The following is a 17,295-nucleotide window of genomic DNA, read 5'->3' as shown; positions in this document are numbered from 1 at the left end:
CGGTAACAACAAAGGGACCGCACAAAAATGCTACGATATGTTTGATTGGATTAAATTATTAGTAACTGGACTGGGTTTTCACCTTTGGCGCAAAGGAAGACTACCAGTTTGTAAAGTCAGCATGACTTCGATAGCTTCTTTGAAGGTTTTAATCAAGTTAAACTTTATAGAACTAAATTTGTTATAACATTATATGTGCACATTCTCCAAGTTATATTTTAATGAGTAACGATGTTGTCAAACTCAATGTTGCGACTAAAATATGATGAAATGACTTTAGCAAAGTCTACACACTTTAGGACACTGAGTGGCCGACTAACTTCTAAGACTTGACAGCCAAGTTTAATCAATTTGGCTGTCCGTGTCGGTGTACAGTAGTTAATGAAAAGGCGAAATTAAGTGACTCTACATAGGGTACCCTACACAATTAGCAGCAATCTTTTTGCATGTATTGATTAGTCATTGAATAATTACCACACACAGACCACAGCTAGGGCTCCATGACCTTTAAAGGAATATTATTAATATATTATGAAATATAAGCATTTGTTGGAAAGTTTAATAAGTTTTTGTTAAAAGACACCACTAGAGCACATTTATTTATGAATCATAGGCAAATGGATGTCAAACGTTTGGTAATTTTGACATAGTTTTGGAGGGGAACCCACTACATTTTTGCATTAGTAGCAAGGGATCTTTTATATGCACCATCCCACAGACAGGATAGCACATACCATGGTATTTGATAACACCAGTTGTGTATACTGGCTGGAACGAGAAATAGCTCAATGGGCCCACTGACAGCACTTGAGACGAGTGCTTTACCACTGGGTAACATCCCGCCCCATGTTGGAAAGAGGCCTATCCAAAGTTCCTACATCAGTATACACATTTAAAAATAGAAAAATGCCATTACCAAAATCCTAATTATTTCTACTTTATTAACTTTATGAGAGGAATTATCTCCCCATAAGTGGATCTGACATAACTGCCAGAATACGATTACTTGACCTTCAGGAGTTTACATAGAATGACAATGATGCCACTAACAAAAGAAAGATTCTGAGACCAATTTCCCAAGCAACAGTGATCATGGTGAATTTGTCATTTAAAACCACTGTTTATGGGTAATGTATACTGCAGTCATTTCAGTTTGAGTCTGTATTTACTGCTACTGAGATAGAAGCGGAGGATGTTAAGTGTTTTGACAAGAACAGTGACATAGGCCTACTAGTTGCTATGTCATCAGGGAACCTAATTTGCAAACAGCTATGACCTTATAACCTATATTGAAACTAACAGCATTCGAATTGCCTCGGCAAATAACATTCTATTTTTAGGTTGACCTATGTCAATAGGCTTTGCACGTAAATGTGTGCACATGATCGAGTCATGACAAGTGAACATGGGGAAAGGTTTAAATTGCTCATTTAACTGTTGCGGGGTGAAAAAAAATCTAGATCCTGGGTCAGAATGACTGCAATACGAATGCTCCTAAGATCAAAAACATGTAGTCAAAATCACGTTTTCCGTGTGTACCGAGTACGTCGGAAAGATCAAACCAATGAGGAATTTTTCACGGGCTTCCATGGAAGATATGATTGGAACGGCAACGAAAAAGGACAATATGTCGTAAAAAATTCCCAATCGGAACCCCACAAGAAGGCATGCCCACTGAAATTACCCCAACATCTCACTTTGGATCAGATATACAAATCAGCTCTCATTGGCCGATCAATTAGTATAGTAGTTCAAAAACTTTAGAAGAAAACAAGATTGTGTTTTATTAATTTTTACTCATTTTATAAAAGTGCTAATCAAATTCCAGTAGTTGCTATTCAATTCTCCATCCAGTAGGAAAACCTGCTAATCAAAATTTTCAAAACAAATTGCACACAGACTAAATAGCGAAGTATTAGTATTTTGATCGTTATTTAATTAATATGCAATTTGTTTAATTGTTGTAGAATAATGTTAAATATATACTGAACAAAAAAAAGAAACTTCCGATTTGTACATATAGTATTTGTTGTGTTAAAGAATTCATTGTGTAATGAAACTATATAGGTAGTATTAGCCTTGAGCTGTATTATCAGGATTCATGAATTTTATCGATTATTTTTGCACTGTTAATCGTCGACAACGTGAAATTCAATTTGCACGTGCATGCATGGTTCGACATGTCCCATGTAGTATTCGGTCAATTTGTTTTACTTGTCTTACTGACATTGTTGTCAAGTGAATGAAAACGCTTCAAAATTTGTAAAAAAAATAATGTTTTTTTACATTGTAGCATTTTTAGTATGCCAAGAATACCCAATAATTTACGCGAATGGGCGATTGGCATGTTGGGAGTTCTAGTCGAGCGATACGAAATCTTCGCGTAAGATTTCGAACGACAGGAAGCACCAACGACTTGCCACGTCGTGGACGTCCGTGAGTTACAACGCGTGGTCAAGACCGCTATATCATGAACACGCATTTGCGCGATTGATTCCAAACTGCCACTGCTACTGCTGCTAACACACCTGGGCTTCATAATAACCGAATCAGTGGGCAAACTGTTCGTAATCATCTGTGGGAGAACGGTTTACATGCACGACGTCCTTTTACGTCAGATGCGTTTTAACGCAACGTCATCGTCTTAATTGGGCATGTGTACACACTCGTTGGATACGGCGATGCTAGAATACCGTTCTTTTTTCGGATGAATCCAGATTTTCTTTACAACGTGGTGATGGCAGGGTGCACGTCTACCGTAGGAGAAATGAACGCTATGCTGACTGTTGTGTTCTTGAATGAGATCGTTTCGGGGGTGGGGGTTGTGTCATGGTCTGGGCAGCCATTGCCCATGGTTATCGTTCACCACTAGTCGTCATTGATGGTAATTTAAATGCTCAACGTTACCGCGATAACATTCTCGCTCATCACGTCATTGCTCTGTTTCATAACAACGCCAACATCTCGATTTTTCAGCATGATAATGCCACCTCTCATACAGCTAGAGACACTGTAAATTTTCTTAGGACAAATAACATTGATTTCATTGATGACTGGCCCGCTAAAAGTCCTGATCTCAACCCCATCGAGCATATCTGGGATAGTCTGGACAGACGATTGAGGCGTCGTCCCAACCCACCCGCTAACGTCAACGAACTTCGTCAAGCGCTCAGTCAGGAATGGAACAATATTCCACAGGCAGAAATCAACACTTAGTCAATTCTATGCGCCTGCAATGCACTGCAGTGGTCAATTCAAGAGGTGGTCATACCCGTTATTAAGTGGGTGGGGTTTTTTTTAACCCCTACCACACTTGGTCAAAATTTCTCCCAGTTTCTGTTAACCTATGGCCATGATTTTTGCACCAAACGATATCATGGAACACTCTTTAAACACATATATAACAATTATTTCCCCGGTTTGTTTTCATCAAGTTATGTTCAAGCAAAGTTAGCGGAAGTTTCTTATTTTGTTAAGTATATAGTGTAATATTTAATACATTGGTACCAGTACTAGTTTTAGCCCTGGTTTGAATGGGAAATAACTTCAATCTGCCATCTGTCTATAACCTGATCCTTAAATTGATTAAAGCTGCAGTCTCAAATAATTTTAACATTTAAATATTTTTTTGAATACATGTACATCATACTGCATGATTAACCTATCATTTTAATACATTGTTATTTAAATTAGATGGACTTTGTAGGGGAGCAGGTAGTGGTCATACCCCATCTTGTAAGCACTCCATGATTAGTATATCAAAGTCTATGGTATATATACAGTGTCATGTCTATCAATGAATGAATGCATGTTTAACAATGCCCCAGCACAAAAAATACATCGGCTATTTGGTGTCAAACTATGGTAATGCAAACAAATAAAGTGATGATCAACATCAATAGAAAAATTCAAGATTTAACTAAAAACAGTGTAAAGAATTGTGCAGAAATACAAATATCACAGATAGATACTGACTTTTACTCAAAATTTTAATTGTATCCCGAAGAAAACAAGGGGATTTGTGCTGCATTGGCCATTCTCAAAGAGAATGTTACACCCCTGCACCACGGTGAGGTTACAGCATGCGCAGGGATCATGTCTATTAGCCAGTGTATCTAAAAATTCCTTGCTGTTTATTCAGTAGGAGTGGCCTATGTGACAGCAGGGTTTCTTTCTACTCCCTTCCCTTCCCCTCCCCCCTCCCCTCCCCTTTCCGCTCCCTCCCTCCCTCCCTCTCTCTCTCTCTCTCTCTCTCTCTCTCTCTCTCTCTCTCTCTCTCTGTCTCTGTGTGTGTGTGTGTGTGTGTGTGTGTGTGTGTGTGTGTGTGTGTGTGTGAACTCAAGTGTCGACATAAACCATATGTTAGACACCAAATAGCCATAGGTTACAATGTGTTGACACATCATTATATAACTATTCCTTTCTCTTAGGGAATGGTTGGCCTGGTGACCGGTGGTGCATCCGGTTTGGGCCGAGCGACGGTTGAGCGTTTCATCAAGCAGGGTTCACGAGTTGTACTCTGCGATCTGCCGACGTCTGGTGGAAAGGATGTTGCCAAGAGTTTAGGAGACAACTGTGTGTTTGCTCCGACAGACGTAAGTGAGGACATTGTTAATTTTAATTAATTTGATTGACTGTAACCAAAGTCAGCATTATAACATTTTTTTTTTAATTATCCTGCGATCACTGTTTGTACTGTCCGATTTTAGAGACTGTTTAAAACAGTGTTATAAATTTTAGTACTAGCAGTTTATTTCTTGTCATGTGATTTGTTTGACTTGAGTCGCTTTCACTAGATATTCAATTGCATGTCTGTTATGTGATTAATTTGAATCAAAATAAAGTTTTGTGTTGAGGTAAATATGCAAAAATGTGTTTATTAAGGAATTATTTTGGATAGCTAACAGTGTTTACAATGTGCTGGGTTTTTTTTAAACATTCCTTACCTTTCTCCTTTTATCACTTTCTTTCACAATTTAATTATTCTACAGAGTATTGACTGGTAACGTCTGGCATCTGCTATCTGATCAGCATGTTTATTTTTGTTTAACGACACAATTAGAGCACATTGATTTATTAGTCATCAGCTATTGAATATGAAACATTTTGGTAACTATCACACACAGTCTTCAGACGAAACCCACTATATTTTCTATTAGCAGCAAGGGATCTTTTATTTGCACTTTCCCACAGCCAGGACAGCATATACCACAGCCTTTGATATAGCAATTGTGGAGCACTGGATGGGAGAGGAAAAAACACAAAGAATGGCAGAGGTGGATTTAGTAAATATTTGGAGTGAGACTAATGAGAAAGGGGCATGTGGATCAACTCATCGAAAGAGTGTCTCAATGGAAGAAAAATTAAAAGAAAAAAAGGGGGCACTTGAATATTTTTAGTGGGGAAGGGGTCCCCTTGTCCCTTCTCGGATTCACCTCTGAAGGAATCCACCAAGGAGATTGATCCTTTGACCCAAGCACCTCAGACTGAGCTAGATTCTTCCCCCTGACTGTCATGTATTATTTGTTTCAGATTACATCAGAAGATGATGTGAATAAAGCTCTGGAAATCACCAAAGATAAGTTTGGACGTCTGGACATGGCGGTCAACTGTGCAGGAATCGCAGTCGCTTTCAAGACATACAACTTCAACAAGAATCTTCCACACAAGTTGGAAGACTTCAGGAATGTATTAATGGTAAAGTTTCAACCTTTTTTTATATAATTTTAAACCCTCTTTTTGCTTAACTCTGTTATCTCTTATGAATTTTAACTTTGGCATAGTAGAAAACATGCAGAGTTTGTGTAAAATTTAAATATACATTCTTCTCTTCAGTGTTTTAATTTATTTGTTTTAATACAGACATTTATAAATGTAAACACTGACTTGCATCATAGTCTGGAACCCAGAATTGGAAAAAGGCCTTAAAATAGGTTCAAGGTGAACCCATCTGCTATATTTTTTTAATTAACATTGTTAAATAGCTTAAATATTCAGAATCAATGTTCAACTGGTCTGTAAGTCAATTTCTAATGCGAAAAATAAATATCCTATGTGGAGTGGAGGCTGGTAAGCCTCAAAAAGGATAAAATTGTGCATTTGAATTTAAAAATGTTTTTCCACCAAATTGTTAATTCTTAAAATAATAGCATGAAACTTTCTACACCCATAGAAAACATCATAGAGAACATTTTAAAAATGAAAAGAACTCGGAAGTATTTCCTGCATCAGCAATGGTGGCCATTTTCCAAGATGGCGGCTATGGAGTTTTTCTTAATATTCTGCCGTTTCTTTTAGAAAAATACTATGAATGTCATATAAAATGTCATGACCAATGTCCATGCTGTTAGTGCATTATATACCAAATAAAATATTATATAGCACCACCTTATATAACCCGTACGGGTCATGTAATTCCATTATGGCCACCATTAGTAAAATGTAACTATTCAATTTTACGTCTAAAATCTTAAAACATCACGCTTTAGTTCTTTCTATAATTGAAACAAACATTATTTTCATATTACAATAATGTATGGTAAATTGTTTATGATTTTTAGTCAATTGTGGTTTTTTAGGCTACATTTGTATGAGTATTTAATGGTAATATAAATTCAAATGGCAACCCACCCAACCCCAACTACAAATACTACATGCATGTGTTTATTATATTAACAACTAGACTTTTAGATAAATACTAATAATAATAGGATTGATTGAAAAGCATTTACATTTTTAACTCATTACTTATTTTCCATTTAAGATATTATTTTTACTTTTGAATGTGGGAACAGTTGTCTTAACATTTTGACATTTTGATTAAAGAAGAAAAGTCAAAAGCAACTCAAATAGCATATAGGCCAGTATTCCCTCAATCTCCTACAGATCCTGCCATTGTTAATGCATTACTGGATTATTGCCTAAAGGTTTCTCAGAAAGTTGGGTAAGACAAAGCTATTGTCACCTATGACCAAGCTATTTATGAAATAGCATTAGCACGATAGAAATTTCCTGAAAAGTTTGATAGACTCATTCTTCGAATGGGTGGTTTTCATATTGCCTCCAATTTTCTACATGTAGGTGCTATAGGATTCTTCATAGAATCAAGTGGTATAGAAGATATACCTGCTCAAGCTGGGGTTTTTCTTCCAGGAACAGGTAGAAAAATACTGTCTGAAAAAGATTATTACTTAATGCTCAGGGCACACAGCTTGGTGTACACTATGCAATTTCAGCTATTTTGGAAGTCTCTTGAAAGCTGGTTATTGCAACAATCATCTGATCTGGACATCAAATCTTGATGAAACTGTCAATAATGTTATTGACATTCTCCTGAGCAAACACAAAGAAAGGATTGCTGATGTATTGCAAACTGAACAGGCTATGTCTTCTCTAACAAGTGTAGGGTGTATACTACCAAATCAAATCCCATAGATGACAATAGTAACATGTGGCTAAAACTCCTACCTGCAGCGTATCAATCGACATAAACACCAATACTACTACCCCTCACACTTAAAGTGAATCAGAAAAAATTGGGGGTCAAGCTGCTTGTTTCTGAGATAACGAGTAGCGTCTATGACTACCCTAGTTCCTCACAAAATTTGAGTACTTTTTTTTACAGGTACCCCATACATGTTTCAAGCACAAGGCTACTTGACACATTGGTACTAGATGAAATAAAATTGCATATTTATTTTACCCAGATGAAACTATTATTTTTTACAACCAACACACATTTATAACCAATCACAGGACTTGCGGTGTTCACTTCTCTATCAAAAGTTAGGTGCACCTCAAACTTTGACCCAGCCAGAAATTATTTGGTTTAGTAACAACCCCACAGCAAGGTTTTGGCTTATGTAAATAGAAATGGTTACCATTCTAAAGATGTTCATCCACTCTGAGAGCTGGTATGTGGCAGCAACATCTGACAGAAACGGAAAACATGTTACCATACCTGGTTGCAGCTGGACATGGTAAATATGTCTCTTGCCTTCCTCGGTATCTTCAAAAGATGCGGACGTTGCAGATTTCAGCACCCGAAGTGAACAGAGAATTTGAGAAAGGGAACTTTGTGGTTAGAAGAACAACTGGTAGATTCAGTGGTGTCTGGATGAATATGTGTCTTGAGCAGACTTATAACTGTTATGCTAAAACAGTCCTCTTTCATGGTATTACTAAAAAACCTGCGACAATGGAGAAGTACCTAAGAGTAGTCCCAGAGTTAACATCAATATCGGAAGACACAAAGAGAATGGTTCACATGAATGAACCATGCAAATGTCATGAGGATTCCCCTACACTCTGCAAGAATAAAAGTGATGCAGTCAATCGAATCAAAACACTAGTGAAAGAAACAATGATCAAGCCATTTATGTGTGACAACACAACAGATTTGCTAAACATCAGCACTGGGGAAAGGCTTCTTCTTTAGAACTGATACATGCAAAAGAAACAGGTCTCCAGATCTTGGTAGAGGCAGAACATAGCGGATCCAACAGGGTAAAACATTGTACATCTAAAGACATTTGAGTGTAAAAAGAAGTATCAAACTGCATTTGAGAATTCAAATGGTTTATGAAGAACAATAGCCAAAAGTTTGTTCTTTATCCATGAATTAACTGATGACAAAAAGAACGAAGCTCTCAGTCATGAATGGACAAAGTACCCTTCACCTCTGTTTGAACCAGAGTGCAATACATTTACAGAACTTCAGAAGATGTACTTAGATAAGATTTTACACTGTATCCCAGTGAAATGTGAAATAGTGAATTTTGTTGGGGACCGCTATGACTTTGGACAAGAAAAAAAGCTTGAAACAGGAAGAAAGAGATAAGAGAGAAAAAACAAGTGCAAGCCTTAAAAAGAGTATCACCCTCATGAGACACTACAAATTCCAGATTGGAAGCTTATGACACAAAGTATGTAGAACAATGCAAACCTCTTAAACTACTTGGGGGAATCTTGGATAGGATGCTGTGAACACCTCTCGGATAATCTGAAACTCATAATCAGTGGGTTAATGAAGGATCCAAGTCACACAGTCAAAATTTCCTATGTGATATGCACTGATTTACCTGAACTGGCATGTGATGTTCATGAAGAACACGCGTTTTTTTGCTGACATCAGTTACTGCGTCAAGGAACTTGGATGTACTAGTGTGATAGTCCAGGCTACTGACACAGATGTCCTAGTTCTCAGTATGTATTATAGTGTACGAATTCCAGGACTCGAAGAACCACGAATCAAAAAAATTGATAAATACATTCCTGTACACCGATTGTTGCATGCATGTCAAGAAAGTGTGGTGTGGATGCTAAAACTTTGACTGGTATTTTGCTTAGTACCTACATTATCACCAGTTGTGATACAGTCAGCTATTCATTCCAAAAAAAAAGGAAAGAAAAGAGTATTGAAAGTGACACTAAGCAACCTTGAACAGCTAACTGCCCTAGGAGAATTTGGCGAAGTAGGAATGAGTATAGTTCTCACTGATGAGGTGTATGAATCACGCAGACTGCTCTTTGCAGCTCTCTATGGTAGGCCCAATTTCAACGGCACTGCTGAAGAACTTCATGCACATTTATTTGCAACTACCAAGGGGGATCTTCGGCACCTACCTCCAACTAACAATGCATTTCGGCTGCATATTCACTGCGCTAAACCAAATAGTGGTGAGCAAGTGTGCCCACTCATCTGCACCAGTACTACCTGACCCAACAAATTTAAGTTGACACTTGGTTGAAGGAAAGCTGGTACCAACAAAGCTGCAAGACCAGACATCTTAATAAAGCCTACATTTTGTAAGTGCAGGAAAGGGAAATGTCTTCATCTGTGTACCTGTGCAAAACAAAATCTAAGATGTGCCATTTCATGTCTTTGTGGTGTAGAACCAGAGAAATGTGAACGAACTGCAGCTTTGACTATCAGTGAGGACTCTAGTGATGATGAGTAACATGAACACATAATCTGTAAAAACAAATATTAGTTTCACAAGTAACAGTGTATTTATAGGTTTGAGAAAGAAAACTATTCTACTGGATGTTAAGCCTACAAAATGACAATGTTCCTGGTATGATCCTTCCATTTTCAAACCTATATGCAGATCCAAAATATATTGATCGTAAGTCATTTACAAGCAAAGTTATGGTAATTTCTTTGTTTCATGATCATTATGGCAGCCTTCGATTTTTACATTTGATCAGTGTTCTAAATATGAATACATTATTTCATACCCATAAAAACATGATATAGATCTAAAAATAATTGTCCTGCAAAAATGACATATAAGTGATTTGGAAACAAAGTTATGGTCAGTGATTTGTTCCATGATAATTGTGGTGGCCATCTTGGATTTATGCATCTGACATTGTTCTATATATTATTATAATATTCCCTACCTCTTAAAATATAGGTCTAGATTGTAAAATATTCATCCTAGGTGATTTAGAACCAAAATTATGGCCACTTCTTTAACAAATGGCTATTATGGTGGCCATCTTGGATTTTTACAGGAAGTGGTGAACAAAAAAATTGAAAACATTATTTTTGCTTAATTATTTATATTCCTAGAAGTGAAAAATCTCTGTTTTTTATTTGTGCATTCAATTCAGATGGAATTCTATAATCTAATGGTCGAAAATGCTAAAACAGCTTTTCCTAACACCTAAAATGATAAAATTGCAATGAAAAATGCTTTAAAAAGTATAGCAGATGGGTTCACCTTGACCAAAATTTTCAGTCTTGGGTTCCAGACTTTCAGCTATAGTTGATTATCATGAATCAGTGTTTGTCTGAAAAAGATAATAATCCCTTGTACTCTGCACCACACCTGCCTGGAAAGTGTTAACGGAGTGGCAAATTGATTGTATTGTAATAATTTTTTTAATAAAATTTATTTGAAACTTCATATGTTTGCTCACCTAGCACCATTTTAGGAGAGTGATCTTAGCTTGTCTTGATTTCGTTGATGACAAAGAAAATATTAAAGATGTTCACAGATTTGTTTTTATATTTTTGGTATTAAAACAGACATTTAGGGTGGAGGAGGAATTATTAGCAAATGCTTGCCTTTTTCAGCTACATATGCTAATAATGTAAAAGTGACAAATCACAAATCTATTATATTGGATACCTAATGTTTCAGAGCTAGATAAATTAAGAGATAAACAAAACTTCTTACTGATTTTCAAAAAATGTAGTGTTTTGATTACTGAATTAAAAATATAGATCTTTGGTTATTGCTTTTAAAAATATAATGCATGGAAGGAAATATGATGCTGAGCCCTTGTTGGCAGAATAACATAATTTAGTGCTCTTTAATTTTATTTCCTGTGTGATAAATATACAGAACTTCACATACATTGTTTTCGCTTCCTATTTATTGCACAAGTTTATTTTTCACAAAAGGTATGTTCTTGCGCAAAATAAACAAGTGTAATAAATAGGAAGCGAAAATAACATATGTGAGGTTCTGTATTTATTGCATACCTTGTTTTACTTTTTACAAATTGATTTTTAATAAATAACTTTCTTAAATCTATGATCAATCTTCCTTTCAGTGATTTATTTAACGTTAAGAATTATACTCCGCGGCAATCTTATGTAATGTTTCAAATACGACGTGACATAATTTATAAATCATACATGACGTCAGTGACAAATCGGGGCTAACTCTAGTAAAAAGGGAATTCCCCATTTACAAGTTCCGGTGCAGATCGCACATACGTGTATGTGTGATACAAGATAAATTTATCACACAGTTTGAAAATGTCTTTATCAGTATAGTAAGATTTAATAGGTATGTAATAAAGTTCATTAAAGATCTCAAATAATTTTATTTCTTCAAATTTTTTGTTTACACACACTCAGTGTTAAAAAATATACTGCATGGAACAAAATATGATGTTGAACCCTTGTTGTTTAGAAAACATGTTTTAGTGCTCTTTAACTTTATTTTCTGTCTAATAGAACCCATTAAAGATCTGGTCATTTCTTAGTGTCTAGAAATGTTTTGTTTCCAAACTAGGTGAACACCCTGCATATTAAAAAATATAATGCATGGAACAAAATATGATGTGGAGCCCTTGTTGGCGAAGAAACATTTTAGTCCTCTTAAAATTTATTTGTTGTGTGATAAATTCCATTAAAGATCTGGGCCCCGTTTCACGAAGCGATCTTAGTACTAAGATCATCTTAAATGCATTAGGTAGTTATGCATTTAAGGTGAACTTAGCACTAAGATCGCTTCGTGGAACGGGACCCAGATCATTTCTATATGTATTAACATGTCTCGTTTCCAAACTAGGTGAACACCCTAGGTACGTTCAACGTGATCCGCCTCGCCGTTGCATTGATAGGTCAGAATGAGCCGAACAAAGACAAGCAGCGGGGTGTGATCATCAATACGGCGAGCGTGGCCGCGTACGAGGGACAGATGGGACAGGTAGCGTATTCTGCCAGCAAGGGCGCCATTGTCGGCATGACTCTCCCGATGGCACGGGACCTGTCCACGCATGGAATCCGAGTTGTCACGATAGCCCCAGGTACTTGGAACAGCGTCACTTGTGGTGATAGATGAGATTCAGGGAACATTTTGTTCAGTATTGCGTCACAAGTCGCTACGCAAGTTTCAGACATTACTATGTAATTTTAAACCATTAAACAGTAGTTGCTAACAGGCACGGATGCAGGATTTCTGAAAGGGGAGGGGGTCCAAATGTGATGACTGATCTCTCCTTTTACACAGAATAGTTAATATAATCAGGTTTCCCCATATGGTTATTTTTCAAAAAGGGATGTTTCGGACCCCTGGACCTCCCCCCCTCCCCCTTCTCCACCCCACCCACCCCACACACACACACACACACACACCCCTGGATCTGCTACTGGCTAATCAATCTTCAATTTACTAGAAATATCGCTAATCACAATTTTGAAAACAAAACATTCCCTGAGGTTATATATTTTCAATTTAATTCTTATTGGTGACATGGCATTTTTTGGGTATGGGATAAAACTGATATATGTAGTGTTCTTCTATTTAGGCTCATTACGCTATTTCTCGTTCTAGTCTGTGCACCATGGCTGGTATATGTATCTCAAAGGCCATATGTTAAATTTAGCAAATGTTTGTCATCCAATAGCCGATGATTAATAAATCAGTGTGCTTTTATGTTGTTAAGTAAAACAAACTTTTAACATCTATTTACTTACTTCAGCAGTATGCATATAAAAATAATGGCTTCTTGTATTTAATATTCATTATCCGAAATGGTATGTCTTGTGACGTTTTACAGATTTCAAGAATGTTTGTATTAACAACTTTATTTTTAAATTAAATTGCAGTGGAATTTTTGTTTCTTTTTCATTGCATCCTGTTCTGGTTTTAATCTATATTGTACCATATTGTACCTTTGATCACTGAATGTCATTTATATGACATATATTTGAACATTTATATGACATATATTTGAACATTTATATGACATATAAATGAACACTTGTACAAGAAAGTATGTCGAAGTTCATCATGTTAATAAAATTAATATTCCAGTTGTTTACTGAGTACTAGCAAGGTTAACAAGCTGAGGTGAGGGATTGCAACTTTAAAAAATATTTTAGTTTTCTCTTGCAGGTTTGTTTAACACAGCATTACTCGATGGTCTGCCTGAGAAAGTGAAAACTTTTCTCGCCTCGACAGTTCCGTTCCCACAGCGTCTAGGTGACCCCAGTGAGTTTGCACATCTCGTCCAGGCTGTGGTGGAGAACCCCATGATAAATGGGGAGGTCATCCGGTTAGACGGCGCGCTCAGGATGACGCTCTGATGAAGGGCATCACTTAGCGAGCGGCACACAAACAATTGTTGCTGTATACAGTATACTATAATAGCGAGGGCAAGCAAGATTTTATATATACTTTAATTTCTGAGGGCACAAGTCCTCATTGACATGACATGCAATAATATGCTGGCCAGGACTAGCTCTGGGTCAGCAGACAATTTCGCCAGATTATCTATTAAACTTTAAAAGTTTCAGAAACCCAGGAATATTGTATAAAAAAATTAAAATCTATTACATGAAATTATTTCACAAAATTAAAATAAAATTTGCCAATTCATTTTGAAATTGGCATTTGGTGAATTTGTAGAGTGTCAGAGCTAGATTTGTATGCCGATAAAGTACTAAATGTGAATAGAAACACATATGAAAGGTGGGGGTTTTTTGTGGGTTTTTTGTTTGTCTGCAAAATATTTACTAATATTTTAAATTGTTTTGTTTTTAATTTGCAATTTTGTTATATTTTGTAACTTTTCTCTGCTGCTGTATCTAGAATGGATGTTGTAGCTATATTTTTTCATTAACTGATTTTCGTGCTTATATCCAATTAAGGTTCAAGGACGCTGTCCTGGGCTGTCTATCCAGGACAGTGGGTTAGTTGTTAGTGAGAGAAAAGAGGGTGTAGTGGTCATACACTTACCCATTGAGTCGTTAAAACTCGCTCTAGATGGGAGCCGGTACCAGGCTGTGAATCCTGTACCTACTAGCCTTATGTCCTGTGACTTAACCACGATACAACCGAGGCCGGGAGTAACTATAAACTGTCATGCCGTGAAGTATGAGAGCTAACACTAAATGAGTGATGTAGTTCATGCCTGCTTAGACTACTTCTGTCCTATTCATTCTTGTTTTATCAGCTAATTCCTTTTGTGATGATTTTCACAAACATTATTCACAAGCAAATCACACGCAAAATTAATCTTCATGTATTAGCAACACAGCTGGACATGAACCATGTGCCACGTTATGTGTTTGTGTGACAGCGCCATTAGTGGGGGTTTTTAATTTTATATGTAATGTCTCCACAAATGCAAACACTACCTGCGAGCAGCATTGAACTACAACATTTGGTATTCTCCCAAGAGTTCCTGTGGTATTGTTTATATCAGAACAGTTTAACTTTAGTGATGGTTTGATAGAAATATATATGTTTTAGAATATACAAGTTTAATTGATCAATAAGACATTGTATGCTGGGAATAAATGATTATATGAGCATTTGGTAGATTATAAAATTTAGTTTTATTATGTTTATATTATAAAGTGTGTATTAACTGGAAATACTTGATTGTAACTTTTGTTGGATATATTGAGAATATGTGTGAGTGTTTTGTTCATTCTATATAAGGTTTACAGTGTGGGTGCAAATATTTATAGTGAGAGTATTGAGTTGTAGTCAAACTGTTTTAACAGTACATACAGTACGTAATAGATATAAATATGATAATTGTTTTTGTTATTTCACTATAAAGATATGGGTAGAAATGCTTTACTACACCTTTTGTAATTCACCTTTTATTGAATTGCATCGATATATATATGGATATACTACGCAATTTCCTGGAAGATTTAAGCTTTTTAAAGATTTTTTTTTTGATGTCTTGTGAACGTACTGATATCTGACAAATCTTTCATTTGATACGATGCTATAAATGTTAAATATCATAACCTCATGCATATTCTACATGACTTCTGATTGGTTAGTGTTACGCCACTTGTGATTCTGTTTGAGATCATATTGCACTACTCTGTGCTTTTGCAAACCCATAAATCATGATATTGCAGTACTTCCGGTGTAAAACGGGGAATCCCCTTAGCATTGGCCAACAAGCACTATCAGTTTGATCAACAGAAGTCAGAAGTTGTAACTTCTTACAGATAATGATGTTGTGTTTTGTGTATGATGTTGTGTTTTGTGTATGATGTCGTGTTTGTTTTGTGTATGATGTCGTGTTTTGTGTATGATGTCATAGTGGAAAAAAATATGTGCTTGCTAGATTGCATAGTATATAGTTTGTGTAATTATTTTTTTATTATATTGATTCAAGTAATAAAACAATTATGAACCTTTGATGAGATCAATATTGTTTTGTGGTGCGGAAAAAATAAATATCTACCTCTTGTCTCCAGCCTCAGTTAATATTATTTTATTTTTGCTCCAATGAAACATCATATCGGTTTCATCACAGTGCCATAATAGTTTAATGCACTGTTTGTAGACAAAACAGAATAAAAGCATTTATGGGTACTGCAGTCCTGTCCACTCTATAACAGACAGAGGCAACAAATCTGGCCTGTGAATACTACGATGGATGCCAAGCTGTGGGGCTCTGCAAAAGATCTACGCCTGACAGCCCTTTTTTGCGACTCACGGGACAAAGGATAAAATACAACCAATCGAACACTGAAAAAGAATGGGTACAAACATTGTTTGACTGAATAAAACATCAAGTTATTTTTAGTAATGTGTTGTGAAAAATATTATAATTCCATCCTACTAAATCATAATTATTTCATTCTTGAACATCAGCGTGGATGTTACTCAACTGTGTACTACCATATTAAATCACTGAAAAAACTCAGTGAAAATTATAATATTTAGTTCAGTGTGAGTTATATTATTTAAGAGTACAGAACAATTCATGAAACAAATGTATCAGTTTGCTGTGCAAATAATGTGGGAATAAAAAAAAAGTATGAAAACAAAATGGCTTTTCGTATTTGTATTTGTACATTTATTGTCTTGCCCTAACAAAGTAAAAAGGCAAGATGTAGTTATTATTATTAGTCCCTTACCGGTCCAACTGGTTTTATCTCTGTCAGTTCTTTTTTACAATGCTTCAAGATTTGGGGAGGACAGGATGTAGCCCAGTGGTAAAGCACTCGTTTGAGACACGGTTGGTCTAGGATCAATCCCCGTCGGTGGGCCCACTGGGCTATTTCTTGTTCCAGCCAGTGCTCCACAACTGGTGTAACAAAGGCTGTGGTATGTCCTATCCTGTCTGTGGGATGGTGCATATAAAAGATCAAAAAGAGTAGCCCATGAAGTGGCGACAGCAGGTTTCCTCTCTCAATATCTGTGTGGTTCTTAACCATATGTATGACGCCATTTAACCATAAATAAAATGTGTTGCGTGCGTCGTTAAATGAAACATTTCTTTTTTTCTTTCTTTTCTTATATCTGTTCTAATGAATGCCTCCTGGCTGCATGTGCAGGGTGGTGTCGGGATCAAAAAAGCGCATTAAGTAAATCCGTTTTTATTTAAATTTATTTTCCGGGGCAACATGTCTCAACCCTCTTGAAACTTAACTTGCCACAGTCTAGACCCTCCTCTGCATAAATTCCTGTACATGTGCCTGTATATCAAAGGTCATAATATATATTGTCTTGTCTTTGGGGTAAAAGCCACTATGACTGGTATATCAAAGGCCACAATATGTGCTGTCCTGTC

General features: G+C 36.3%; 1 protein-coding gene across 1 annotated transcript; it reads left to right on the top strand.

Annotated features, from left to right (window-relative positions):
* The first annotated feature begins 78 nt into the window (after window positions 1-78).
* Window positions 79-16,551, top strand: LOC121367959 (3-hydroxyacyl-CoA dehydrogenase type-2-like). Its single transcript, XM_041492429.1, has 5 exons — window positions 79-145; window positions 4,431-4,595; window positions 5,533-5,697; window positions 12,312-12,549; window positions 13,641-16,551. Exons 1-5 carry the CDS (start codon window positions 122-124, stop codon window positions 13,829-13,831), a joined length of 783 nt encoding a protein of 260 aa, XP_041348363.1. The 5' UTR covers window positions 79-121; the 3' UTR covers window positions 13,832-16,551.
* The last annotated feature ends 744 nt before the right edge of the window (window positions 16,552-17,295 follow it).

The sequence above is a fragment of the Gigantopelta aegis genome, chromosome 3 (assembly GCF_016097555.1).
Source record: "Gigantopelta aegis isolate Gae_Host chromosome 3, Gae_host_genome, whole genome shotgun sequence".
NCBI classification, from domain to species: Eukaryota; Metazoa; Mollusca; class Gastropoda; order Neomphalida; family Peltospiridae; genus Gigantopelta; species Gigantopelta aegis.
The sequence above is the reverse complement of the archived record's forward strand: the minus strand, read 5'-3'. Positions and strand labels throughout refer to the sequence as shown.

Coding starts and splice junctions, on each gene's coding strand:
- LOC121367959 (XM_041492429.1), top strand. CDS start 122: ATGACTTCGATAGCTTCTTTGAAG. Junction 4,596..5,532: donor GTGTGTTTGCTCCGACAGAC/GTAAGTGAGGAC, acceptor TATTTGTTTCAG/ATTACATCAGAAGATGATGT. Junction 5,698..12,311: donor ACTTCAGGAATGTATTAATG/GTAAAGTTTCAA, acceptor TTTCCAAACTAG/GTGAACACCCTAGGTACGTT.